At 37.9% G+C, this 27541-nt stretch overlaps 1 protein-coding gene across 4 annotated transcripts in view; it reads left to right on the forward strand.

Moving 5' to 3' along the window:
- The window catches only part of OGDH (oxoglutarate dehydrogenase), a 48355-nt gene that overhangs the window by 5536 nt on the left and 15278 nt on the right, over window positions 1–27541 (forward strand). Inside the window, exons 3-11 of one of the 4 annotated variants that reach the window (XM_042471974.1) lie at window positions 7905–8093; window positions 11259–11349; window positions 17401–17445; window positions 19869–19984; window positions 22323–22477; window positions 23355–23501; window positions 23914–24004; window positions 25257–25436; window positions 25784–25912. In XM_042471974.1, the coding sequence (XP_042327908.1) occupies window positions 7905–8093; window positions 11259–11349; window positions 17401–17445; window positions 19869–19984; window positions 22323–22477; window positions 23355–23501; window positions 23914–24004; window positions 25257–25436; window positions 25784–25912 (1143 nt within the window). Of the gene's footprint in view, window positions 1–7904; window positions 8094–11258; window positions 11350–11475; window positions 11579–17400; window positions 17446–19868; window positions 19985–22322; window positions 22478–23354; window positions 23502–23913; window positions 24005–25256; window positions 25437–25783; window positions 25913–27541 lie in introns of all 4 variants that reach the window. The other 3 variants (XM_042471973.1, XM_042471976.1, XM_042471975.1) reach the window with 3 other exon arrangements.

The following is a 27541-nucleotide window of genomic DNA, read 5'->3' on the forward strand; positions in this document are numbered from 1 at the left end:
TCAGTGAAAGAGTCAACGCTGGAATGAATTTGACAGGTTTATGGCCACCTCCTCCTGAGGAATTGTCTTCTTGGCTCCAGCATGGATACAAATAAGGATGAGCTGCTTTCCTTCAGTGTTCGCTGAGAAATAGCCGAGCTGCTGTTGGCTATCTTATCTACAGTAACAGAGATCTCCTGGATAGAAGAAAGGCATTAAGATGGGTTCTATTTATACTGTTGTGTAAATACACACCACATCCAAGGACCAATGCAAGACACAGTGATGAGGCAATTTACTAGTCTTCTATTTATGGTAACCTCATTTCTCTACTCTGGGAACACATCAAACAGACTCAACTACAAGTTTAAAGTTTATAATTGATATCATTTTTCATGTGTTTCGATTGCAAACATTATAAACCATATCTCAACTAGCTTCTTCCTTATTTGTGGGACAAAATACTATATCTTAGATTTCTGCAACCCCTTCTGTTTTCTGATATAGAGCATGGTATACTAGGTGCAGCCAGATTGTATTGGTAACTGGTGTGTCCTGAACTTTGCGCAGCTGTGAATAGCACTGGGTGGTTGGAGCACGTCATACGACATGTACATTTTTCTCAGGGAAAGTAGTTCCTATCTGTCAAGATAAGACAGAACAAAAGCCAGGTGACTTGTTTGAAGGTCAACGAATGCTGGCATGCAAACCAGATCTGCTGGCTTATTGTAGAACTAGCTAGGACAGGACAGGACAGGACTGCCAAGGCAACAACACAGCATTATCTGACAGAATGAGGGTTTGGCTCAAGGCCATGTTTGAGGTAGTTCAAGGACAAGTAATGTAGTAACCTAAATGGTATCTGGGATTGAAGGAGCCAAGTGGTGCAGAGGAATTAAAATTAGCTAAGAACAAGGAAAGATACAGTTGCGGGCAGAGTCTCCCTTATCGGAAATGCTTGTTACTAAAACTGTTTTGGATTTCAGATTTTGGATTATTTGTGTATACATGAGATATCTTGGAGATGGGATCCAAGTCGAAACATGAAATTCATTTATGTTTTATATATATCTTATACACATAGTCTGAAGGCAATTTTATATATAACATCTTTAATAATTTTGTACATGAAACAAAGTTTGTGTGCACTCAACCATCAGAAAGCACAGGTGCCACCCATGAAAATAAATGTGGATTTTTTAGTAATTTTGGGATTCTGGATAAGGGAGACTCAATCTGTAAAATCTACATGGTCAAACAACTCCAACTGCTCATCTGAATTCTTAATTTTTGAACAAAGAGATTCCTAAATGCTAAGTGTTCAAATGTTGAAAAGATTGAAGAATAGGAGGTGGATGTTTTATCTTTCCAGTGCTGTAATATAAGTCTTGTATCCATCAAAAGGGAATGAATGCTTCTCAAACCAATCCATACTGCTCAATATTCATTAGCACTGGACTTGTAGAACCCAAAGATATGTATAAGGCTGTGCTACACATTAATATTGCTGAATGAAACTTAGGCCTGTTACAGACAGCCAAAATAAAGCTGCTTCGAGTCACAGTGGAGGTATGGTGTTTCAATGATGCATGCATTCCTGTCCGAATTGCGTGTGTTAATTTCATATACAGTTTAATTTTGGTAGAGAAAAGAATGCACATAGTTTTTAAAAAGCTGCTTCTGAATTGCATGCTGATAGTACAAATCTTTCTAATAATGAAAAAATTAGTGATCTCCAAGAAAGACTACTGAAGAGTCCTACCTGAAAACCTGAATAACTGCTTCCAGGCTAAGTTGATGGTACTGGGCTAGATGGAACAGTAGTCTGATTTAATAGAACCAGCTTCTTCTGTACCTAGAGATAAACATTTAAGAACATGCTTGAAATCAAAGCAATTGATTTGATGAAAAAGGAAATCTTATGCTGTTTTATTCCACGAGAACTTGAATAGTGAGTGAATGTTCATTCGTAAGCATGGCCATTGTCCAGTTGGCACCAAACAGAACTGCATGGAGAACAAACAAGGACAGCATGTCCTTCCATCTCTTTAAAAATCTAGCCTTCTTCCTACTTGCTTGTATTGCAGAGTTAATGGCAGCTACTAGGAAAATATTCTAATATCAACTTCCCTACCTTTGAGTGTAGACAGAAAAACTGAAGTTTGGAGGCATATAGAGATGAAGAAATATTCCTAAACAGATGTTCATTTTGTGGTTAAAACCACATTTCTGTCAATGATAATTGAAATAATCACTTATTTACTCATTTATCTTAGACCTAACATGTGAAAATCAAGAAAAATGGTGCCAAATGAATTATGAAGAAACAAAAATAAAATAAAATAAAGTGGTACTTCTTTATTGACTGCAATTAATAGATTCCATTTACTTTGAATGTAAGTTAGTTAACTTGATGTTTCTAACATGTATCAAATCAATCCAGCTTTCCATTTGGATGGGACATTCTGTGGATTCAAGGTATAAAAAAGGTCCCAACTAAATGTTGTTAACTGCCATGACGACCCTTTGAATGAGACATCTCCAAGACCCCCACCTCTCATACTCCACCCCACTGTTTAGGTCCAGCAAATTCAGGCCTGTGATTTCTTTGATTGTGTCTATCTGTCTGGCATGAGGTCTGCCTTCTACTTTTCTTAGCATTTTTGTCTTTTCTAATGAGCCATGCCTTCTCATGATATGGCCAAAGTATAACAGCCTCAATATGATAATCTTGGTCTTCAGGGAGAGATCAGGCCTGATCTGTTCAAGGATCCATTTGTTGTCTTATCTGCTTTCTTCACTGACCAACTCTTACATCCATACATGGTGATGGGGAATACAATGAGTGCTCAGTTGTATATCTTTGCACTTCAGGATCTTATCCTGTTCTTTCATAGCTACCCTTCCTGTTCCTAGTCTTCTTCTGATTTATTGGCTGCAGTCTCTGTTCTGATAGTTCTAATCTAAACATTAGGAAGAACTTATTTATTGCAAGAAGTGTTTGATAGTGGAATAGACTATGGCGTGGGTAGAGGAATTGACTTTCCTTTGTAGGTCTTTTTCCTTTGGATGGTCATCTTCCAGGAGTCATGTAGCTGTATATTTCTGCATGGCAGGGAGCTGGACTATATAGTTTGTGAGGCCCCTTCCGATTCTAAGATTCTGTCTTTCTAGGATTTTTTTCCTTTCTTCACAGTCTGCCTTTGTTTACGGTCATTGATATGCTCAATATTATATATAAACTATTACTTCTTTGAAGCAATCCAGCAAAGCAACCATACGTCTTATATATACAATACCGTAACTTAAAATGTTCAAAATACTTAACTCGTATTCCCTTATCTTTATAACAGCCCTGTTATACTGCTGAGGCTGAAGCTAAGAGATAATGGTTAAGGCCACCCAATGAGTTCATGTCAGAAGTGAGATTCAAGTGAAAGACTGATTTGTAGCTTTAACCACTAAGCTGTATGGTATAACCTGTCTGATTCTGTAATGTTCACCTATGCTTGCAGTTTTTGCTGTAGGTTTCAAAATTTTAAATGTGTTGAAACAGATTGGCAGTGCTCACATTTTTTTAGAGGTTTTATTATACTTCCCACTAATAGATAGACAGCAAGAACAGAAGAGATTAATCTCTATGGAGACCTCTTCAATAATATATGTCCCTGGAGTATCCTTTTATTTAGTGTTAGAAATAGTGTTGACCACAGTAGAAGATGCCGGACTTGGTCAGGTCAGATGCTTTCTGTGAGGTATGGTGCAAGAAATGCATAGTGGGAAACTGTAACCCTATAGCTCCCATCAAGCAAGGATTGATTATAGAAACTGAAGTCTAAAAACATCTTAAGGGCAACAGTTGCCCACCCTGACTTAATTTTCCCCCTTGTACTTTCAGTTCAGTTCCGAATTTACTTTTCCATCCACTCTCATGGCCACTTCCTGTTGGTGAGAAGTGGTCATAATAATGGATGAGGAAGGCAGTCCAAAGAACCCAGAAGGAGAAGCTAATGAATTGCAGAAAGAGGAATTTCCTGTTGTAAATTCCTACCACCCCTTCCAGCATCTAAATATTGGACAGTTCTGTTCATGTTGAATCTCTTATTGTTTAATGCTGTCATACTGTTTTCTCTTACTTCCTGCTCTTGGCATAGCTCTACTCCAGTGAATTGATAAAGATTCCCTAGTATCTTGGTGTTAAGCTGCTATCTTGTCTGCCTCACCACTCCACATCCTCTAGATCCCCTCTCAGCCTCCATTTTCTTTCCCATCATTCTGTAATTTTGCCCGCTAACAGCTCTTCTTTAAAACTACCTTCCAGTCTCCCTTCTAGTATTTTACTTCCGAATGTCTGTACTTGCACTGTCTTAATTTTTTCATCAACTTGCCCCCTTTTACTCTGAATGTAACTTTTTGTCAGCAGTACTCTATTTATAGTGTACTCTACATAAAATGATGGTCTTGTTCCCTGATAAAGAACATACTTACTCCGTTGTTCACTTCTGTTGCAGTTGATCATTCTTGCTTCTCCTTTCTTTGTGCCCAAATTTTCTTTAACCCTCTTATAGCTTTCAAAAAGTTAAAATAGCTATAAATGAAAACACATATCAATAAAAAAGTACAAAAAGTTAAAATACAGTTAAGTTATCCTTATAGTTAAAAGCTTATCCATTAAAAAGCAAAAGAAATATAAACAAATACTCATTTAAAAAAAAACACCTTTCCTTTCAGTTTAATTCTTCACTAAGTTTTGTGCCTCCAATTTCCATCAAAATTTCTGCTTGGATATCTAATTACATTCAGACTGAACAGTTTGTCTTTCCTCCCAAGTTTTTTCTTCTCAGTATCCAGTTCCATTGAATCCTTTCTACTAAGAAATCTCAGCGCCTTAGCTTTGTCTGGATTCCTCTTCTTTTGATCCTCATGGTCAGTGTTTTGTTGATTTACAGTGTTTTCTAAAGCTCAGATCACTTATGCATCACATTTGTAACATTTTAGTGATCCTGATATTGATGATACTCCATATAGCACGCGATGGAAAAACCATCTCATTCTCTATATACTGTCAGCTAAATCTGGTTCATGTTGTGTTTATCCTCAGTGCTGACATGTATAACCCTGTTCTTCCTGGCTTTTCTTGTATCAAATATTTATCCTAGAAAGTGCCGTTGACCCATGACAAAAAGCAGTTGGGCCATAGCAGATAGGGGCAGAGTCACCAGCATTGCATAACACTCTCTCCCATTCTCTTCCTCTCTCTCTTTCTCTTTCTGTGCCACTTCATCTCAGATTAGGCTGAGGTCTGCAGATCCTCCATCCCAGCGCTAAACAGTTTACTGCTTACATCATTGAAATGCTTCACGTTGGAGATCTGCCTCTTTGTGCTTAATGAAGCTTTGCAAAGTGTCATGCACACAGACGATGTTGAAACTGTCTCATTCTTTCGGGGGTATATTTAATTGGGTATATGTGCATTTTACTATACTGCAGGGATCGATGATGATAGTAGGCCCTGGACCAATATATTGCCCTTTACCACCCATTGGCTGCTGCTCGAACTTCTAAAAGTCTCTCCAAAACCCAAACTGGAAGTGGCCTGACATTCACGTGTGGTTTTGAAAGGGGTGTTTGTTTTTTAAATGTGAAAGAGGATGGGGAAATGCAACTTACTTAGAAGGTGGATTGCCTCTTCTGGAGAATTCCAGGATGAGTAGTTTACCCTTTCTGGTTCATTTGGAAAATTGTTCGTCTGGGGTATCTGGAGGGTTTGAAGGCTGTAAAAACAGCCTGGGAACGACAAGCTTTTTCTTCCTTGTACTGGTGAAATGCTCTTTGGCCGTTGGGTGAGGAAGTTCCTTAAGCGTTTAAAATCACTGAACTGGGAATCAATGGCCAATGTCCTAATGAACAGATTAACACTGGCCTGTTTCTGTGCTATGTTTCAGAGCCACTTGTTATTAGTGACCTTTGTTTAATTGTTGAAATACACTCCCGGTATAACAGCTCTTAATTCTGTCAAAAGACTGTGTTGCCTTTTCCATGAACTTAAAACAATTTTGTGGATCAAGATAACATTTTGATTGTGTAAATTGCATTTGAACTTGTCTTCACATTTTTCTTGTCAGGCTTGTAGATGACAAGAATTCTGTAGATGTAGCGTATCTTAATTTCACAAGATCCTCTGTGATGTTCTTGCAAAAAAACTAGTAAAATGTGGGCTAGAGAATGTGATATTTAGGTGGATTTGTAATTGGTTGACTGACTGAATACAAAGAGTTCTTGCCAATGGCTCCTCTTAATCTTGGAGAGAAGTGGCTAGTGGGTTGCCACAGGGTCCTTTCCTGTGCCCAGCAGTACAGTGGTGCCTCGGGATACGAAATGATCAGGTTACGAAATTTCCGGGATACGAAAAAGTTGGATTGGCAAAAACTGTTTTGGGTTACGAAATATTTTTCGGGTTACGAAATTCATTTCGGCGCGAAATTCAAATGCTGCAAAGTGCAGCTATAGGCTTTCCAGTGCTAACGGAAAAGTGTTTCGGGTTACGAAATTTTCGGGTTACGAAAGGAATGGCGGAACGAATTAATTTCGTAACCCGAGGCACCACTGTATTCAACATTTTCATCAATTATTTGGGCGATTGAGTAGAGGACATGCTTATCAAATTTGCAAATGATGCCAAATTGGATAGGGAAGCTACTACCCAGAGGACAAGCTCAGAATTCAGAATGAACCAGATTAGAAAACTGGGCCAAAACTAACAAAATGAATTTCAACAGGGAGAAATGTAGGGTACAGTGGGTCCTTGTTATCCGATAGGGTTTGAATCCAGAATCCCCCATGGATAACAAAATCATGGATACTCCAGTCCCATGAAATACAACGGCATAGGAAAATTATATCAAGTGGCAAAATCAAGGTTTGCTATTTGGAATGTATACTTTAAAAAAAATACATTTTCAAGCCATGGATGCTTGAATCTGTGGATAAAAAATCCATGGATAAGGAGGGCCAACTGTACTACATTTAGGCAGGAAAAAAATGAAATGCACATATATAAGATGGGAGACCCCTGGCTTGACAAAAGTACATGTGAAAGGAATCTAGAAGTCTTAGTAATCACAAGCTGAAAATGAGTCAACAGTGTGATGCAGCAGCCTTAAAAGTCAGTATGATTGTAGGCTGCAGCAATAGAAATATAGTGTCTAGATCAAGGGAAGTAATAGAACCACTCTATTCTGCTTTGTTCAGAGGTTGCCTAGAATACTGTCCACTTCTAGACACCAGCTTATATTGACAAGCTGGAGTGTGTCTAGAAAAGGGTGACCAAAATGGTGAAATGTCCAGAAACCATGGCCTGTCAAGGAGCGGCTTGGGGAGCTGGGCATATTTAGCCTGAGTTAAGAGGTGACATGATAGCCATGCTTATATATTGGAAGGAATGCCATAATGAGGATGGGACAAACTTGTTTTCTGCTGCTCCAGAGACTAGGATGCAGAGCAATGGATTTTAAAAGAGATTCCACCTCAACATTAGGAAGAATTTCCTCACGGTAAGAGCTGTTTGACAGTGGAATTTGCTGCCTTGGAGTATGGTGAAGTCTCCTCCTTTGGAAGTTTTTAAACAAGAGGCTATATGGCCATTTGTCGGGACTGTGAGTGTCTTTGACTGTCTTCCAACATGGCAGGAGGTTGAACTAGATGGCCCTTGCATTCTCTTCCAACTCTGTTTCTATAACTTGCAAGTAGGGTGTAGACTCTGACTATTGGAAATTACATTTTGATTAACTCTAGGAGATACAGTGCATAACAATGAGTACTGAGAGAAGAAAATGTTAAACTATATTTGATGCAGTTGGAAGGGATATATTAAGCTAGTTGCAAAAGTGATGGTTAAAATGAAATTTTATTTTTATTTCCTTTAGTCATGGGACATATTCTTTCGCAATGCCAATGCTGGAGCTGCTCCAGGTACTGCTTACCAAAGCCCCCCTCCATTAAGTACCAGCCTATCGGCACTGACACACGCACAGTCTCTGGTTCAAGCACAGCCGAATGTAGATAAACTGGTAGAAGATCATCTTGCAGTCCAATCTCTTATTAGAGCATATCAGGTAAGATTGTTTTCTGCCATTTTTCCTACAGAGTGTAAACACAAAATTCACTTTTTTCAGCCACAAGATTAGAGAGAGATTCTCACTTTATTTCTTGACTCAAAATAAGCCTGAATCATTAGTTAATGACTAGGTAGGGGAAATCAATTTGAATGCTTATTCTTCTACCATTAAGTGCTTTTTATTTCATGCCTACACATGTATATGTACCATTTTACTCACTAAACTTACCTAGAGGTACAATGAAATCCATTGATAGGCTTCAGTTTGCCAGTAAACAGGCAAATTAAATTCCATAATTTGTTCTTGAACAGTAAAACAGCTCAGGCAAAGTTACAGAATTAACCAGGCTAAAATTAAGCCAAACGTATAACGATCCAGTTGATGATCTCATGGTAAGCTATAGTTGGCCTGTAATTTCAGAAATGGATGGAAACATCCAGTAGACATTTTTGTAATGGCTATTTTCAGGTTTCCATATTTCATTTTCTGAAAGAACAGCACTGCATCCATCAGTTAGTTTTTGTTTACTGCAACACAAAGGATAACCTGTCCTATTGCGAAAGACAGATTTTAAATCTGAATAATCACGTTGGTATCTTCACACTTAGTATTCAGTAAGTAATTTGGAAATGCTAGGCAAACATAAAGTGTATTTTCAAGCTTTTAATGTTTTAGTTTAGAAGCAAGCAGAATAAATCGTAAAGATTTCCCTTCCTCTGCAATATAGTCATGATAATTGTGTCTTACCTTGCAGGGTTGTTGTAAGAATATATTTAGATAATGCATATAAATATCTTTTAAATTCTGTACAAGTGTTGGAAAGCTATAGAGGTATTGAGTGTTATCCCTATATTAGACTGTAGTCAACACTGGTGTCTTACTGCTTGATTTGGTGCATAGTGGATCATCTTATTAAATATATCTGACTTTATGTAAAGTTTATTACAAGCCGATTTTATAGGTTAAGGTCATTGCCATCTTGGTGCTTGGAAATCATAGACCATTCACTGACTGTAAGTCTTCCTCGCTGTTGTTATCAAAGACATAGCCATGTTAGTTTGGAAAACTGGCATACAAATCTTATAGCACCTTTGAGACTATCTGAAAGAAAGATGCTGGTAGCATGAACTTTTGAAGATTTCCATAGATGTGTCTGAGGTGCTACAAGTTCCCTTTGCTCATTGTTGTTTTGTTATTTAAATTTCAAGCATAGTTTAAGCCACTCTCTGACTGTGTTCCCCAATACAGTCACTCTCTATGTTCCAAATATGTAGAATCACTGCTTGAGTAACAGGAAATTCAGGCAAAACTTTAATATATTTAATGTTTATTCAAAACTGAAAGTAGGTCTTGGCTGTGGCCATACTTTGTTTTTTACTGTTCTGAGTATACAAGACACGTTGAGTCTCCCTTATCTAGAAATCCAAAACTCTCCAGAATCCAAAATTACCACATGGATGGCTGAAATAGTGACACCTTTGCTTTCTGATGGTTCAGTGTACACAAATTAGTTTCATGCACAAAAATATTAAAACTATTGTGTATAAAATTACCTTCAGATTATGTGTGTAATGTACATATGAAGCTGAAATTAATATAATGTTCAGAGTTGAATCCCATCTCCAAGATATCTCACTATGTATATGCAAATACTCCAAAATCTGAAATCCAAAACATTCTGGTCCCAAGCATTTCGGATAAGGAAGACTCAACCTGTAGCAGGGACTTAGGTACAAATATAGCTTCTGGAACAGTTTTCTTTAAGATAAAGCTTACTTAAATTATTTTAATAACTGGAGGATATAATGCACAAATTCATGATTTGGAAAGAAAGACACTTCTGCTGAACTGCTCCAAAGTATTTTATTGAATTCTTTTCCAGAAAGCTAGTCTAAAGGATGTTATTTTGGAGAATATTTTGCAAAGTTATCCTCATTTGTTATGTGATATCTGTAGTATTCAAACCTTGGCAGAACTTCTTTTAACATTTATGAATACAGACCTCTTATTAAGTGATTTTCACACATGTATATGATAGGTGAGAACATACTTATTAAATGATTTGCATCAAGTGCTTTGAAATTATTATATGTTTACCCTTGGGACAAATCCTTTGTCACTGTGATGTCTTTATTTTGACATTCTTATTTCTCACTACTATTCACTTTCTAGACCCAAAGAAGCCGGTAAGACAAAGTGGCTTTGGTATACCAGCACTATATTTTAATTATTTACTGCATACTTTAATAACTATATTGGAAATGATTCACTGGCTAAAACAAAATCCCTCTGATGAACACATGGCTGAATCTGTGCAGGACCACAGCATATGCTTACTGGAGTGAAAATAAACATTTTCAGCATGCAGACTGGGCAGCCTTTTCAGAATGCAGTTTTCAGAAGGCTAGACGAAGACATACATGTGCAGAGATCAAGCTTTTAAATAAAGATATCAGCAATTCCCCTCCAAATAAATCTTAGCAGGAAATAGGTTCACCTTAAGGTTGCCATAAGTCAGAAATGATTTGAACACACACAACAGCAAATCCATACATAATGTTTAATGAACATAATGAAGATGACGGTAGCACAGCATCATGGGCAGAGCAACCAAATGTTAATGGCAAACTGTTATCCCCAGTCAGCACCTGTCCTGCCCTTCATGGCATCTATTCTAGTCCTGCTACTTGAAGGAGGTTTTCCAACCTCACCACTAACCTGGATCCAGCACCTTAAGCCATCTCTAGTAGCAATGCCATTTTTACAATATTAATGAAAAAAGCTGGGACTAATGAAAGATTCACATAAGCCAATGACATTTTTAAAAGAATTTCTGTAAGAATCAAGAATCCAGTTCTTAGACATAGTAGAAAAATATTTTTTCTACAGTAGTTTTTAAAGAATAATAGTAAATGTACTGGACATTACAGTGGTTTGTGTCTTTGCTCTAACCTCAAGCCTTCTTTCCCCTAAATTTGTAGTATAAAATATTTTTGCTTTTAATTACTTCAGAGAAAAATTTAACATCTATGGTGCATTCATGTTCAGAAGTACTGTTGAGATACAGCACTATTGCGCTGAGTGAACTTGCAGTACTTTGCAGAAACACTGTACTGTACAAAATGCATTTAACCAACTGACTAATTTTGTTGTTGTTTCTAGGTCAGGGGTCACCACATTGCCAAGCTTGATCCTCTCGGCATTAGTTGTGTAAATTTTGATGATTCAGCAGTAACTGATTCTCCAAACGTCGGTGAGAATTACTCTGCAAATTAATTCTAATGTAATTTTTAACTTTTATACCCCTTTCCTTTCTATTCCCCTTTCCCATCCCTCTTTTGGTGTCCACTTTCCTTTTCATTCCTGGCCCATTTCATAGATTCGAGGGCATCATGTAGCACAGCTCGACCCACTGGGCATCTTGGATGCTGATCTGGACTCTTCCGTTCCAGCCGATATTATCACTTCCACAGACAAACTGGGTGAGGGCTCCAAGAGCAGTTAGTGCCGCATTGCTTGAGCTCCTCTGTCACTTTTCACAGCTTCTAAATAGATTGCTTCACTAAGTCTGAAGGGAAAAGTCTTAAGTTTCCTTCATAATGATCACTCTTTAAAAATTAAATGGCAAAGATTATCTCTCTGTTCTCACCTTCCACTGTAGCCGCTAGTTGTTGCCTACACAGGACAGGACAGCTTGCTCTCTCTTCAATTCTTGTTAATTGCAGTTCAGTTATAAATGACTCTGACTAGCCTAGTAGTGTAAATCATATGCCTCTCTGAGGCAGTGAAGAATATTTGGCAGTCATATAAAGCTTGGGCTTTCCTCCTTACCTTACCTTTACTCTTCACCAGCCACCACCCCCAGTTTTCTAAAGATCAGTAGGGCCTCTGCTTGGAGCTATGGTGACTTGCTTTACCAGCAAAGGTCTCTAGGCAAATTTCGTGGTGACATTTCCTCATTCAGTTTACTTGTCATCATTACAGCGTTAGGGCAAGGTGCACAACTAAGAGAAGCTGAATACATGGTTTCAATTCTAACCAATGGCTCTTTCAGTGATCATGACAAGGAAGCTTTTGAATACATTCCCACATCTAATAAAGAGACTGAAATGACGGAATCCTTGGCTGGAAGGTGCATGTGTGTTATTCAGATGGGGACAAGGTGTACTGAGCAATTTTTGGAATTTGGTTTTCCAGTACAACCCAAATTGCTCTTTAATTTGATCACTAGTGTTTCTCCCCCTTTTACCAAACATAGTACAGGTTATGGTGGCTGAGCTCTATTGATTGCTGGTGCTTTCCACAGGTTAATCAACCTGGCTCTGCAAGCGCTTTTAAGTAGCATGCATCTAACTTAGAATAGAGCAATAATAATGACCACTAACACCCTTCAAGATGAAAATGTGATTAGAATATTCTTGCAAATGATGTAAACAAATTATCTACTTTTGAGACATCCACTAATGATGTGTACATAATGTGTGTACTGGTAAAATGAAAGGTTTTTAAGGGAGTAAGTAAAAATATAATTAATTAATATTCTCTGCATATGCTTTTAGTGTGCTTCTCTGATTATGTGTTAGAAAACATGCACAGTATATTTGACTTGGTAAAATGGTAATCTTTAACTAGCAGGTGACATTCATAAGCTATTGCCTCCTCTACGTTAGGTGTCTAAGAGTGCTTGGGTATCAGCAATGAAACCGGCGGGTTTTATCAGACCCCCATAATGATTCCCAATGTGACTCACAGTAGTTGGAAAAATTACTAAGGGTTGTCAAAGAAGAAAGTACAAAGGCAGGCTTACTGCTGAATATAAAGAAAACAAGAATAATGGTCACTGAGGATCTACATGAATTCATCCAAGACAATGAGGTAATCTAAATAGTTAGAGTTCCCATAACTTGGATGAAATGTCATTCAGAACAGATACTGCAGTCAAGAAATCTGAAGAAGACTAGGAATGGAAAGGCCGTTATGAAAATACTAGACATGATCCGTAAGTGCAAAGATGTATAACTGAGCACTAAAGTCAGAATCATCCAAGCTATTGTGTTCCCCATCACCAAATACAAATGTGAGAGTTGGACAGTGAAGAAAGCTGTTAAGAAAATCAACTCATTTGAGATGTGGTACTGGAAAAGAAAGTTGATGATACTGTGGACAGCCAAAAAGACAAATACATGGGTCCTTGAACAGATCAAGCTTGAAATCTGGAAGCCAAGATAATCAAATTGAGACTGTCATACTTTGGTCACATCATGAGAAGGCATGACTCACTAGAAAATACAATAATGCTGGGAAAGTTAGAGGGTAATGGAAATAAAAGAAGACCACATTCCAGATGGATAGACTCAGTCAGGGAGATCACAGGCCTGAATTTACAGGACCTAAGCAGTGCAGTGGAGGAAAGGGGGTCTTGGAGATGTCTCATTCATAGGGTCACTGTGAGTTAGGGCCGACTCGAGAGCAGTTAACAGCAACAAACACACTAGGCTAAATATAAATGTTGTAAAATTAGTAGGTGTTTATTCCTTTACCTTCCCCATATTTGTGACTGGAACTCTGTCCTGTACTACCATTTGCACGTATTTACCTGGAAAAGTTGATTTTGAGATCGATTTAACTGCCCTGGCTCATTGCTAGGGAATCCTGGGAACTGTAGTTCATTGTGGCCTCAGAGCTCTCTGGCAAAGAAGGCTACAGTAAACGTCTCACAAAACCTCACTCAGGTATTTAGGATAGTGCTGACTAGTTTTATGTTATATGATAATGAACATCAAATTAAAATACTCACTGAAATGAGATTATGAAGGTATCAGAACTTTGTCTGCTGATCAATAATACTGTAAGAATGTATCACTTCTATTGTCCTTCATGCTGTGCTAAAAAAAATTTAAATGCTCAATGCAGTGCCTATTCTTAAAAGCTGAATAATAGCCATTTGCAGTTAATCGTTAGTAGTAACTACTCTGAAAAGGTATTGTATCTTGCAGTGTCACTTCTTCTGATCCTAACAGTGAACTATATGAGGTTGCCACAAATTTCTAAGGTGTTGTTTGCACCATTAATTGCTGACTTTGCACAAAGTTTTTCCTTTGCCTTGTAAAATACAAACCTGTACCAAGTCATTGATCATTTATATATGGAAATACTAATTTGTGAGAATCACAGAGTTGGAAAGGGGTGAAAATATCAGCTTAAATGTGGGTTACATTTTTCTTGGGGAAGATGTTGGCTATTTTAAGTACTCTTCCCACAAAATTTTAGTTATGACTATTAATACCAGATGATCTTTTGGTGTCTTTTAGTTTTTAGCACTTGAATACAAGTATTTTGTTGCAGCCAAGAAAATGCATGTTCATATCTAATTTAAAATACTTGCTTACTTTGTTTTGTTTATTATGTTGATGCCATTTTTCTTATTAGTGGGCTAACATAATATGCAGAAACTGAAATTAGAAACACATACATTGTTTTGTTTAATAATATTTTTATTAATTCATGCACATACAGAACACAACGGAGCAAAACAAACAAACAGAAAAAGCATTAAAAACACAGAACACATACAGCTATTTACAATTGATTTCCTTTTCTCATCCTTCTGGTTTTATTCACATCTTAACTTTTCTTTCTTTCATCATTTTATCTTATATTTATATTCTGCGTTTCCTTCCATTAATCCTTTTATCCAATAATTTGTATTGAAGAAACATACACTTTCTTAAATCACCAGGAATTGCATTGTTTCTCTTTTTCCAGGTTGTCTTGAGCGATGCTCTGCAAAATGTGTTACGCTCTATCAAGCTAGGAGTGGACTGTGTCACTATAATAGGAAACTATCAATAGACACACCACATTTCTTTTCACTTCCTCACAGATATCCTATGCCTAATCAGAAAGTGAAAGACTACTCACTTTTTCTCTTTCTACATCTTTCATTCAGTAGGTGTCCAAAACCTATCTACATCACCTCCAAAACACTTAAAGGCTGAACCCTCCACTTCCTAGGAGCTAAATGTTAGGGCTTTTGGGGAAGGTCAGACAGTACAGCTGCCTTCTTCCACTGGCATGTTTTCATGATTCCACCTATTTCCATCATTGAACCTGGAGCCCACTGTCATAGGTATGGCATATTCATTGGCTAGAGAAAGCCTCAAGAACACTACTATGTTCTGAATCTTTCCAAATATATTCTTCCAAAGGAGCAAGAACTATTGTGTATTTGAAACAGACTCTCATCCCATTGTAGAATTCCCAGACAGACAGGCCCAGAGGAAGAAATAATCAGAAGAAATATTTTGACAAAAGAAAGACACTATACTCTATGATGGCTTGCTTATTGTATAACATATATTACATTACATATTACTAATTAGAATAGCCAATAGACCTACAGCCAAATTACACACAATCAACTACAACATAAAAAGTCTTTTTCCTACAACTGGAGGAGTTTAGTTCATCTTATAGGCTGACAAAATAGGGTCTGTGCAGACTGGCCATACAATGCACGCCCCAACTCCACCCCCATGGAGGCTTGATGCCGCCTGCCACTCCCCTGGCACTGCATTTACACGACGCAGCACCAAAGGAGTGCCATAAAGCCGCGGTGCCACAGCTATCACACCCTTTCCAGGGCGTAAAAAGGAACTTTTTGTGGCTCCTTTTTGTGCCCTGGAAAGGCCAGATCACGGTCGCAGCGTGCGGTTGCTATGGCCCCAATCCGGTGCAGTTGGAGATGGTTGCAGGCCACCCCTTATGGAGGGGGTCTGCACAGCCTCATAGAGAATCTGAACAGAAAATTTGCACAGATGAGTACACAGTTGGCTGCTGGGTGCACTAATGGTTTAAGGCTGGGGTGCATTGCAAATTGTTGTTGACTAGGCCCCTTAGGCCAAGGTCTTCAAATTCTGTTTTGAACCTCAAACTCTATTTTAGAGTCCAGAAGCAGCAGATATTAAAGTCTGCTACTCTGACTTGATTTCTTCCAATAAGTCCAAAAGCATTCTCTGCATTGACAGTGGTCTTTCCCTAGAAGAAACCTCTGGAACCTTTATCTCATGCAGTAAAGTAAGCTTTTTTCTAATGACTGGTCCTCTATCCCTGAAATTCAAAAATTTGTCACACCACCTGGTTTAATGGGTACAGAATGATGACTAGTCAGGAGTTAAATCACTTTTGCGATACACTTTTGCACTATAGGAATGTAGATATCATTGCTTACAACAATATAGATGTCATATAGATAACATTGTTCACAGTTATATCTGGAAAACCTTTGTAACTCAGAGGGGAGTATGAGGTTAGGAAAGTGCCTACTCACCTTTCTGGGATGAAGAGCGCTGGTGGTCTCCTCACAGGGTTGTGCACAGGGCAGCAAATACTTCTGAACATTGAGTTTATTTGAGAAGGATGAGACTTTACTGGTAGTTGTAGTAATACAAATCTAGTTACCACTTGGCAAATTCTTGCCAGTAAATTACTGCTTTTTTAAAAAAATATGAAAATGTGTTATAATCAAGGAGAGGATTGAGCCAAAGCTATTAAAACTGATCCCTGTCCTGGTAAAGTAACCCCAAATAAAAGAAGAGCCAGAGTAGCCACTGTTGTTGCTGACTTGAATACAGGATACACATACTCAGCTGTGTATCTCTGGTCTTTCTGTATAATCTAGGCTACTGGATGATAAAGTATGTGAATTCTAGTGTACTTTGCCATGATCTTCTAGTAGGAAGAATAGATAGAAATACTATATTTAAAAAGTAGATACAAATCTGCTTTTATGTGTAGAGCAGAAAACTACATAGTTTTCTGTGTAGGAAGAGTAGGTAGAAATACAGTGTTTAAAAAGTGTAAAGGTTATCTGATTCATCTAAACCAGTTACTAGATTCTGCAATAAGGCTTTCATTTATGCAGTTGTGAAGTTTGACTGGGAGCCTGCTCTAGAGACTCCTGGTTTGATATTCCTAAGGAAACTGTGAGGAGATCTCAAACCATGTAGCTTAACTGCTAACCTGTACTTAACCTATATGCCTTTTATTATTTGAACAGCCTTTGTGGTTGGCTCTAGAAGATTCATTCAAGGATTTCTTTCCCCAGATGTAGTGCAGTCATCTTTCATTCTAACCCCTTTCCTTCTTTGGTGGTTATGATTGTGTATGTATGGGCACTGTGTAAAAAGCTGACTTTCTCTTTACATGACTATTTTCTCAATCCTTCCGGGTTTTAAAAAAGCTAACTTTGACTGGGTCTCTCTGTCTTCTCCTTTCTGCATCCCACCTCTCCCTTCTTCCCCAGATCTTGCAGTATTCAAGGAGCGGCTGAGAGTGCTAACAGTAGGAGGTATGCAAATAATGAGCGTTTAACCCTTCTGGAGATTAGGACTCTCTGAATAGTTGACTCTGGGCATGTGCAGTTAGGTAAAGTTATGGCTTGTCCCATCTTATAACAGTGTTACTTTTTTCCCCTTCCCCTCATCGTTTTCGGTGTTCAAGGTGAAGCTGGCGTTTGTAATCAAAGTTCTGTGTCTGTCATGCTCTCCTATTGTCTACTCTTTCACTTGGTTCATAGTTGTGGTCATTTTTCATATTGTTTGCTTGCCATTCCCTTGTTTTGCATTGAGTATTTCAGAAAGCATTGCCATGCTTTAGCATCCTAGAAATGTGTATGTGTTGTTGGATGCTCATCGGCACATATCCAAGAGGATTTGTTGCTGTGGTGCTTAGGTTGATTTGTTTGAATTAACTTTACTATTGTTCTGCAAAATCTTCCATATAATGTTAGGCAATGACATCCAAGGATCTTTTTTTAAAGACTTGATTACCTTTCTGCTGTGCTAAGAGATTGCCATGTCCTTGTTGTCCTACACTGGAAGTTTGCAAAAGTGTTAAGTGTGTAGGTGTTCAAATTCTTAATTTACAACTAGGCTCTTAAATCTAATAATTGAAAGGAGACCCACACAGTTTTGGTGTTTGGAACTGAACCAACCTATCTGGGCTTCTTCCTGGCAGATCAGTATTTCTGATGCACAATTGTGAAGTTTGAGAAATGAAGATTATTATGGAAATTCCTCTTGTGGTGTGCATGAGAATGATTATTCTTCAACTTTCCTGGTGTCATTTGAACCTATAGTCTTCAAAAGTGTATCCAGTTTTGAATTTGGTCTAGATTTGTTTGTATAAGCTGATCAGATTTCAGTCCTATTAACTGAAATCAAGTGTGTTTAAATGCTAATCTCTAAATGGTGTGAATATAGTAGACTGAAAGGTGCTTTTGATCATAAAGAGCAATCCTGCAGTTGTCTGTGTGGCCACAGCAAAATCCTGAGGTTAAGTAAAGCTTGAAGTGTAAGGCTCCTATAACAGCAGCCCTTATAGAGATGTCAGCTACTCATTTTGTCTTTTGAGTATGTATCCATACTGCTTTAAAAATTGAGGGTCTTTAGCTTGCTAACTCTTTGGATATTGCAGATTCTATTCTTTAAGAAGGAGTGATATGGTAAATGTCCCTCAGAAGGACAGGACTCCAAGTCTGTACAGTATGCTGTCCTGTGGAATCCTGTCATTGCTTACCACTTGCAGAAAACCACCATCCAGTAAGCATGACTAAACATTACAGGGAAATTGTGAGGATTCAGCATCATGAAGCTTATCATTAAGATTCATATAAAGTTTGTTGTACTGAATTGCTTCCAAGATGTTCTATGTAATGAAGCAAAAATGTTTCATCAAACAAATATTTGGCAGTTGTCCTGTCATAGGAACAAGAATGAGAGATGGCCCTTGTATGATCTCCCCCTTCTCACTAAGTTACCAGTAGAAACTCTTTCATGTTTCCTGCCTCAGGAGAGAACACTGAACCTCAAAATAGTCATCTGCGCTCTCATCAGCATTCAGTCAGACTCCCAGTGTGCTTTTGTTGAATTAGAATATTGGCCTTGCCTTTTACTTTTATCTATATGCCATAAAGTATTGTCACATTATTAAGAAGAATTTCTCTGTCAGAGCTGCCTGATTCTTAGCTGTAATATTTGTATATACAGTAATTATTCCAGGATCTGGTGCTGAATTATTGTGGAAGTATTGTGGAAGCATATGATAGTCCTGGTGACTGAAAGCTAGATGAAACAGGGAAGTAAGAATGAAATGGATCGTTGTAGGGGAAAATTTCAAGACTTCCAGGAACCAAGCCTTTGAGGCATGGTTCTTTTTTTACTTGTGAAGAGACCAGTTCACTGTGGAATCATCATTTCCCAGGGTGAGCTATTCAGGAGAGTCCTCTGCAGAACTCTATGCACCATACATTATCTCACTGCTTTTCAGCCTTTTGGTTTGGGAAGTTGGTCCTTTCCTCTTTTTTTTTTCTGCTTTACTTTACTTTTAATTCTGGATATGAAAATGTGGTGGCAATCTATGTTCACTGTGCTGTACCTTATTTCCTTTTTTATATTCTAAAATGTACGTATGTGGGTCTGAAATTCTGACTGATTCTTCCTCTGGATTTAATTACCAATTGTCATGGCAAGTATATAATTTGTGTTTATATTCTGTATGCCTTACAAAACCTTTTTGTTCTTGCTTACTTGTCTATCATTTTTAATTGCTGCTTGTTTTTTATTCGTACAAACCTCCTTCATGCTTATTTTGTGCTGCTTTCTTGTCCCTTCCCTTCACTACCAAAAAACTGGTTCCTGTGCCATGGCTCCCTGCATTGGACACCTTCCCTCGCTCCTTTTTTGCCTTCTTCTACCCATGAAAAACCTGTAGGGTTTTATGGCCTGGATGAGTCGGATCTGGACAAGGTCTTCCACTTGCCCACTACCACTTTCATTGGAGGAAATGAGTCTGCTCTTCCACTTCGGGAAATCATTCGCCGTTTAGAGGTAAGAACACTGGAGACCTGACTTCATAGTTTTTCTCACTTATTTATCCTCATTTGTGAGGTAGGTTAGGCTGAGAGATAGAGAATGTTTTTTCAGTGAGGTTCAAGGCTGTGATCATTTCAGCTTGAGTCTTAATTCAGCACTCTCAGAACTACACAACATTGGTTAGGAATAAATCTGGCACTGCAAGAGGAACATAGACTTAGGGTTTAATACTGAAGTTTTTGCCATGTAAAGCTCATATTTTTATAGGAGCTATCTTTCCAGCTTCATTCCACAACTGTCCAGAAATAAATTTGGGCACCTTACTTAGCAAGTGCCACAATTTCTTCATTTCTTACATAGGAAATTCCCTGTATGAAGCAGATTTAAAGCACACAAATACTTCCATCCATTGCCCCATTGTTAGTGCTGGTGATAAGGAAGTGCTCTTGAGTTCAGCTTGTAGAAGAACACACTTGTCAAGCTTAGTTCTCAAAACATTTTTTGTCCAAAAGCCATATCACAGCTATTAGAAATTATCCTTTCATTAGCTGTTATGAGATATTCCTTTTGGCGTAAATTACTGGAGCAAACTGATGCCCTGTTCTTACGCCTGTAGAAGACATTTGCTTTGGACCCTTTGCATGGGTTAAAACAAGTTTATTATTGAATACTTATGTTGTGATATAACCAATAAAAAGTATTAACACAAAAAACAACTGATAGTGCTGTTTCTGATGACTGGCACTTCTTTTGGAAACCACAAGAGAAAAACATTTTCAATACAGGTTCCTCTTCTGAGAATATTATGAGGGTCGATAGACAGAGTCAGCTACTCAGCTGCTAAAAGCCAGCTGTGTCGTTCCTTAATCTGAAGCATAGTATTTTCACAGCATATGTGGATGGTCCTTAGAGAATAGGACTGTAAGGTGAATATTTGGACAGATAAATTCCCTCAGGAACTATTTTATGAAAATATACTGAGGGGGAATTAGATCCCTGGTGCACTTGTGGTTTCAGAAAGGTAGTAAAATAAAATCCAAAACATAATTGTCCACATGCAAAAACAAATGTAGAAGTGTGAGAATTTATCCTTCTGGGATTTCATCTCCAAAAACAACTGCATTCTGGCAAGTATCTAGATAGAAATACTTAATATTTTAATGGCTATTCCTGATGGAAGTGCATTTATTCCCTAATTTTCTGGCAGCATAAAATTTTCCCTTGGCAGTTTGGGTACTTCTCGCTTAGCACAGCAAAAGAACAGCTGTTACTGACTCTTAAAGAGGGAAGGGAGAGGCAGATGGGAGGAAGAACCTCAAGAGTGGTGACACTTTTTCTGTCCCTGCTGTAATTCATGCAGAATTACAGTTCATGCAAAAAAGTCAAGCACTCAGAACTCATCAGCAATGACTTCTTTCCAAGCTCTGTTGGTATCTGAAAATATTCCCCCTGGATTCTAAATTTGTGGGTTAGCTTCTCTTCCCCGCTTGATGACCAGGTTCTAATAACATATTTCATACGTCAGCACCATTTTCTGGTGAAGGAAATAGAACCTTGTTGTCTGCCTGTTAACTTTCAGTGTCGTGACTATGCCTAAAAATAATTTCCAGCAAGGTTGTTTAAAGGCCAGTCTTGTGACCTCTTGCCAGACATTCCTTTCCTTATCTGCCTGAATCTACTGCACTCCCCTTTCTTGTTATTAGAATTTAAATATAAAAAAACATAAAGCACAGCTAGTAGTGTTACTTTAGACAAATCTTTATGCATTAGTTTTCAAACATCTGCCATCAAAAAGTGCTTTATAACTTCAGCTTATCTGTCATGGAGCCTCTCTTCAAGGGCTCTGAGGCACACTATAGAGCAGGGGTGGGCAGTTCTTCCCCTCCATATGTTTTTGGACTGCAGCTTGTTAGGACTGCTTGGAGTTGTAGGCCACAAATATCTGGAGGGCCATGGTTTCCCATTCCTGCTGTAGGATGTAGGCATTCTGTAAGTACACACACAATATATAGAGCACCAGGCCTAATTCAACACCGCATGTAGAGTACATTCCAAAATGTCTTTGATGTCCTTCTGGTAACAGGCCAAAACATTTTATTTAGAAGTGCTATATTGTTTTAAATTGTGTTGTTTATTGTTTTTAATATCTTTTATAGAGGGTGTGTTTTTAATATTATTCTTAGATTTATTCAATTTTAATGCAGCATTTTGTATGTTTTTATTTGTAATCTTTTTAATGTGTGAGCTGCCTTGAGTCCTAGTATTGGGAAAAGGCAGGATATTGATGGTGGTGGTGATGATGATGATGGTCAAATCTGCTTCACCTTACATCTTCTCTATCCTTATTGCACAGATGGCCTACTGTCAACATATTGGTGTAGAATTTATGTTTATTAATGATCTGGAGCAGTGCCAATGGATAAGGGAAAAATTTGAAACACCAGGGATCATGCAGTTCTCTAGTGAAGAAAAGCGCACTCTTCTGGCTAGATTAGTTCGGTCAACCAGGTACTTTAATTTCTTTTGTCTGCTTAAATGCAACTTTCTGTACTTGAACATGGCAAATCGTTCCAGTTTCATGGAATGGGCAGTGAAACTGCAAAGGTAGGTGCATGGCCCAGGTTAGAAGGAACAAGGAGTGAATCTAAAGTTGGCATTCTTAATAGATTGAAGCATAAAGATACAGCTCTAATCTGTCCATATTTACACCTTGGCTGAGAGCCATGGGTCTGTATACCATATGTCAAAACATATCTTTCAATGTAAGTGTCTCATTAGGTGTGTCTTGTTGCTTGAACAAATAACTACTGCTGCCTCCAAGGAGTAAAGTATGTATTACTAGGAACCACCCTACCAAGAGGCAAAAATGTTTAACAAATCAAATAGACAAATATAGGGGGGGAGGGGAGGTTGAAAAAGAAAGCTAAAGTTTCATCTAGAGTTATTAATACTCACCATACATTACCTCTAATCTCATTACTTATAAAACTTTTTTTTTTTTTGCATTATACACATGGACATATGTCAACTCAGCATAGTAATCCTTACCTCTGATGAACAGTATTCTGTGGAAGTTTATGCCATTTAAAAATATATTGTCTCTATGATAGCACAATTTTCTTCTTCTCCTCCCTAACAAAAAAAAAGGCTTAGGTATTCCACACCTAAAATTGTATTCTTTTCTGTTTCATCAAACATTTCTATATTGTCTTTTATAAACAAATGAAATAGTAACGAAGTTTGCAAGAGCATTCAAACAGAGGAAAACAAGACTGTAGCCAGATGAAATTAAATCATGTTAGATACATTAAAAGCTTGACAGAATAAAAGCATTACAAATATCCCACGATGACCATTATAAAATAACTCATTTTATGCCTTCCAGATTTGAAGAGTTCCTGCACAGGAAATGGTCTTCTGAAAAACGCTTTGGTCTGGAAGGTTGTGAGGTTCTGATCCCTGCTTTAAAGACAATAATTGACAAATCAAGTGAAAAAGGAGTGGATTATGTGATCATGGGAATGCCTCATAGGTATTTTTTTTTCTTGATATAAATTGGTTATTGCAAAGGACAAGATTGTAGCATTCTTGAAATATTTTGGCTTGAGTTCAGGAGGTTTCTCGGCTTTGCTGTAGCCTCCACTTTTGTGATTATGAGGCTATTGCTCTCCTTACAGCAGCACAACGCTCTTTTTAAATGAAAAGAGTAGGTTGCTATCACATAGGGTTGCTATGAAGGCGAATGCAAAGATTATAAAACTTTGTCTGAGTTGTAAATGGTAGCAATAGGAATTTGTTTCACTCAGAAATGGCATAATCCTGCTTACTGCAAGAGGAGATGTGGCAGAATAAGTTAAATGAATATTGTGTCTAGACAAATCCTTGCAGGGTTTTGTTTTGTTTTGTTTTGGGGTTTTTTGCTAAATATTGCTTTGGTTTTCTAGAGGGCGTCTGAATGTCCTTGCCAATGTTATCAGGAAGGAGTTGGAGCAGATTTTCTGCCAGTTTGATTCCAAACTGGAAGCTGCTGATGAGGTGAGTTATATTTCCTATAGCAATCCACAACCATAGGGATATTCTTTCATGACAGTTAATCAAGGCAGAAGACCAAAATTCCAAACCATTTGGTCCATTGCTTCCTTTCTCCATCCTTTTCAGCTTTTGTTCTTCTGTCTTGCCAGCTGGTTGAGAATGTCTCTCTCTCGGTTTCCAGACTAAAATATAATTTGTACTTCATCTACTTAGGTGTAGGTTACAAATAATTAGAGTATGACATTCGAGGGGGAATTTGTTTACAGAAAAAAGCCACTAATTCAGATGAAAACAGTGAAGAGCTCTGTGCCTCATCGGAGAAAAAGACAAGACATGAAACTACCATTAAAGCCACTCAATTACCTACAAGTGTGTAAGCCACAGAGCAAGAACATGTAAAGCAGATTCTTCCTCGTGGTCTGTGATTCACACAAATGGGCCATCCTGCATAGTTTGGAACCCTCTGGAACCTCAGAGAAGCATTTTGGCAGTAGCCCTGCCAACATCCAACAACCTGATATGAGGGTCTTCCCACCACAACTGCCATTCCCTTTTCTTCCACCACTTTAGAAACATTGAGGAACTACCTTCAGCTACTTTCATTTTTTGATCCCAGCTGTTGGCCACTTAATCTCCAGTTTTTGGCGGGCTCTTTGAATTCTCTGGATTTTCTAACACTTGTTTTCATTGAAGGGATGCTTGCCCTCGGGGCACTTTTCCTCACTGGCATCATTCAAAAAGTGTGTCTCTTGCAACACCAAAATTCCTGCATGTACACTTAGAATCATTGGAAGAGACCACCAGAGCTATCCAATCTAACCCCCTGCCATGTGCAAATACAAAATCAGAGCATTCCTGACAGATGGCCACCCAGTTTCTATTATTAAAAAAAACTAAAGTAGGTGCCTCCACCACTCTCTGAGGCAGCATGTTCCACTTTCAAACATCTCTTACCATCAGGAAGGTCTTAATGTTTAGGTGGATTCTCTTTTCCTGTATTCTGTATTTCTGTCTGTATAAATACAGGTTGAAGTTCCAGATTAAGCTGCAATGCTTTGCTTTTTTCTGTTGTGTTTTGTATACTGTGCTAGCTCTGATTATTCAGTGCACCTCAGACTTCCAGTTTATCCCTGTCTGAAGGATACAAACAGTAAATCTTTTTCTTTTCTTTTCTTTTTGGTAAGACTTAAAATATGAACATTTACATTATCAAAACCTCAAAGATCTTAAGGTTGATCTTACTGTCTTTTGTCAGGGCTCAGGTGATGTAAAGTATCACTTGGGAATGTATCACCGGAGAATTAATCGAGTCACTGACCGGACCATCACTCTTTCATTGGTTGCAAATCCTTCTCACTTGGAGGCTGCTGATCCAGTTGTTCAGGGCAAGACAAAGGCAGAGCAATTTTATTGTGGAGATACTGAAGGGAAAAAAGTAAGTGATTAAGTGATTACATGTGACTTGTTCAGTTCTTTGTTCTTGATTTTTCAGTTGTATGCCCATAAGTGGGCAAAAGGAAGAGTTTTATTTTGTTTTTGTTTTAGTATGTGTAACACAAATGGCTTTCTTCCACAGCAATTAATTTCTCCTTCTGGATTTGCATCAGTTCTCATTAGCATCAGTTACTGCTTTGGACTACAGTTCTCATATTCCCAGTCCAACATAGGTAGAAGCCATGCTGACTGGGGTTTTTACAACCTGTAGTGCAAAAATAAACTTTTCTAAGCTTTAATTCAGTTGTAGATATATAGTGATGATGATGATGATGCTTTTCCTCAAAGGTGATGTCCATCCTTTTGCATGGAGATGCTGCTTTTGCTGGGCAAGGTATAGTTTATGAGACTTTCCACTTGAGTGACCTGCCTTCCTATACTACACATGGGACAGTTCATGTGGTGGTGAACAATCAGGTAAATGTTTTGTTACAATGTCAGATTTTCTAGCTGCTTTTTCCTATTTAAAACCTGTAAGAATATGATGATCTTTCTATTAATTTAGATGTCATTTTCATTACAAAGTGTTCAGTTAATTAATTTTTAATTTTTAACGACTTTGACTTTCCTCTGGATGGAGAAATCTAAAGGGCATGTCACATCCACAGAGCGAAGCAGTCTGTGCTATAATAGTTGAATTCATAACCAAAGCAAACTATCCTTCCTTAATTTGATTTAATTCATTGAAAGAATTGTCTAGCATTGTGCTCCTCAAGCTTCCTGGCTAACAATTTGTTTTATAATGCGCCAGGAACTGACACCATTTTGTGTCTGTTGGCCAGAACTGTTTCTTTAGTTTTAGAAACTCATTAAAGATTAGTAGTCAGTGGCTCAGAGTCCAGCACTGGACTAGGGACCAGTATTTTTGAGTAGCACTAGTCTAAACTCTTAATACTTTTACATTTAATGACTCATAGTTCTTTATGATCTGTAGACTCTTATTTTTGAGCTCTTGCAAGTCTTAAAGGAATGAATTAAGCTTTTCTTACCACTCACAGTATATTTTCTGAGAACAAAAAAGGGCCTTGACATCCTTACTTTCTTTTATATTGTGTCAAATGAACAGCTGAAAATAAATTTCAGAATAATGTCTAGCTTAGCTTTTCTCCCAAGCATCCAGGGCTTTCTTTGTTATCCTCCTACCTGTGTTAAATGAGGTGAATCATTGAATAGCAGAGAGAAAATAAAAATGGTAAGAAGTCTACCAAACAAATCCAATTTTAACAAAACTAGTGAAATACTATTTTCTAGTGATTATACAAGACCATATGGTATGACTGCAAGTTCAACTCATTCCTTGTTATTTCTGACTAGCCATAGAATTTTAATACTGATGTTTTGAAATCATTTTAGTAAATAGACCTATTGACTAAATTATCTTGTTCTGCTGCTTATGGGCCACTCATGTAAAAGATTCTCACAGTTGAATGGTTACTGGACACTTCATGAGGAAGTCTGTTTTTGTTAGCCTATTTATTTTTGTTGGGGCATACTTTTGAGAAGGAAGCTGTCGTCTAGTAAGGACACTGTGAGTGTTCAGCAGTTAGCAAACTGTAGCAGCAATACTACGACTCTGGAGACAAGGGTTCAATTCTCAGTCTGGCCATGAAACACACTGGGTGACATTGGGCAAGTCACACACTCCCAGCCTCAGTGAATGGCATTGGCAAACCTCTGAACAAACATTACCAAGAAAACTCTATAATAGGATCATCATAAGTCAGAAACAACTTGAAGGCACACAACAACAAGCAGCAGGACAGGGAGCATGAAAGCAGAGGACAAAAGAAGTGGGTATCTTGTATACAAGGAAAGTGGAAAATGTGGCCCAGAAGCTGTGTGTAGCATCTCCAACTCATTTTACCCTCCAAAAATGTTTTTTGACCCAGGATTTAATCATTTTAATGTTTTTGACCCAGAATTTGTCCTTACATGATGTAGGAGCTAATTCTGCCACATCTTCCTCACCACCATTTTAAACTCATGAAAGTTCTTTTAAAAAAAAAAACAGGAGGTGAATCAGATTTGACTTCCTGGTTTTAAAAA

This window comes from Sceloporus undulatus, chromosome 6 (assembly GCF_019175285.1).
Source record: "Sceloporus undulatus isolate JIND9_A2432 ecotype Alabama chromosome 6, SceUnd_v1.1, whole genome shotgun sequence".
NCBI classification, from domain to species: Eukaryota; Metazoa; Chordata; class Lepidosauria; order Squamata; family Phrynosomatidae; genus Sceloporus; species Sceloporus undulatus.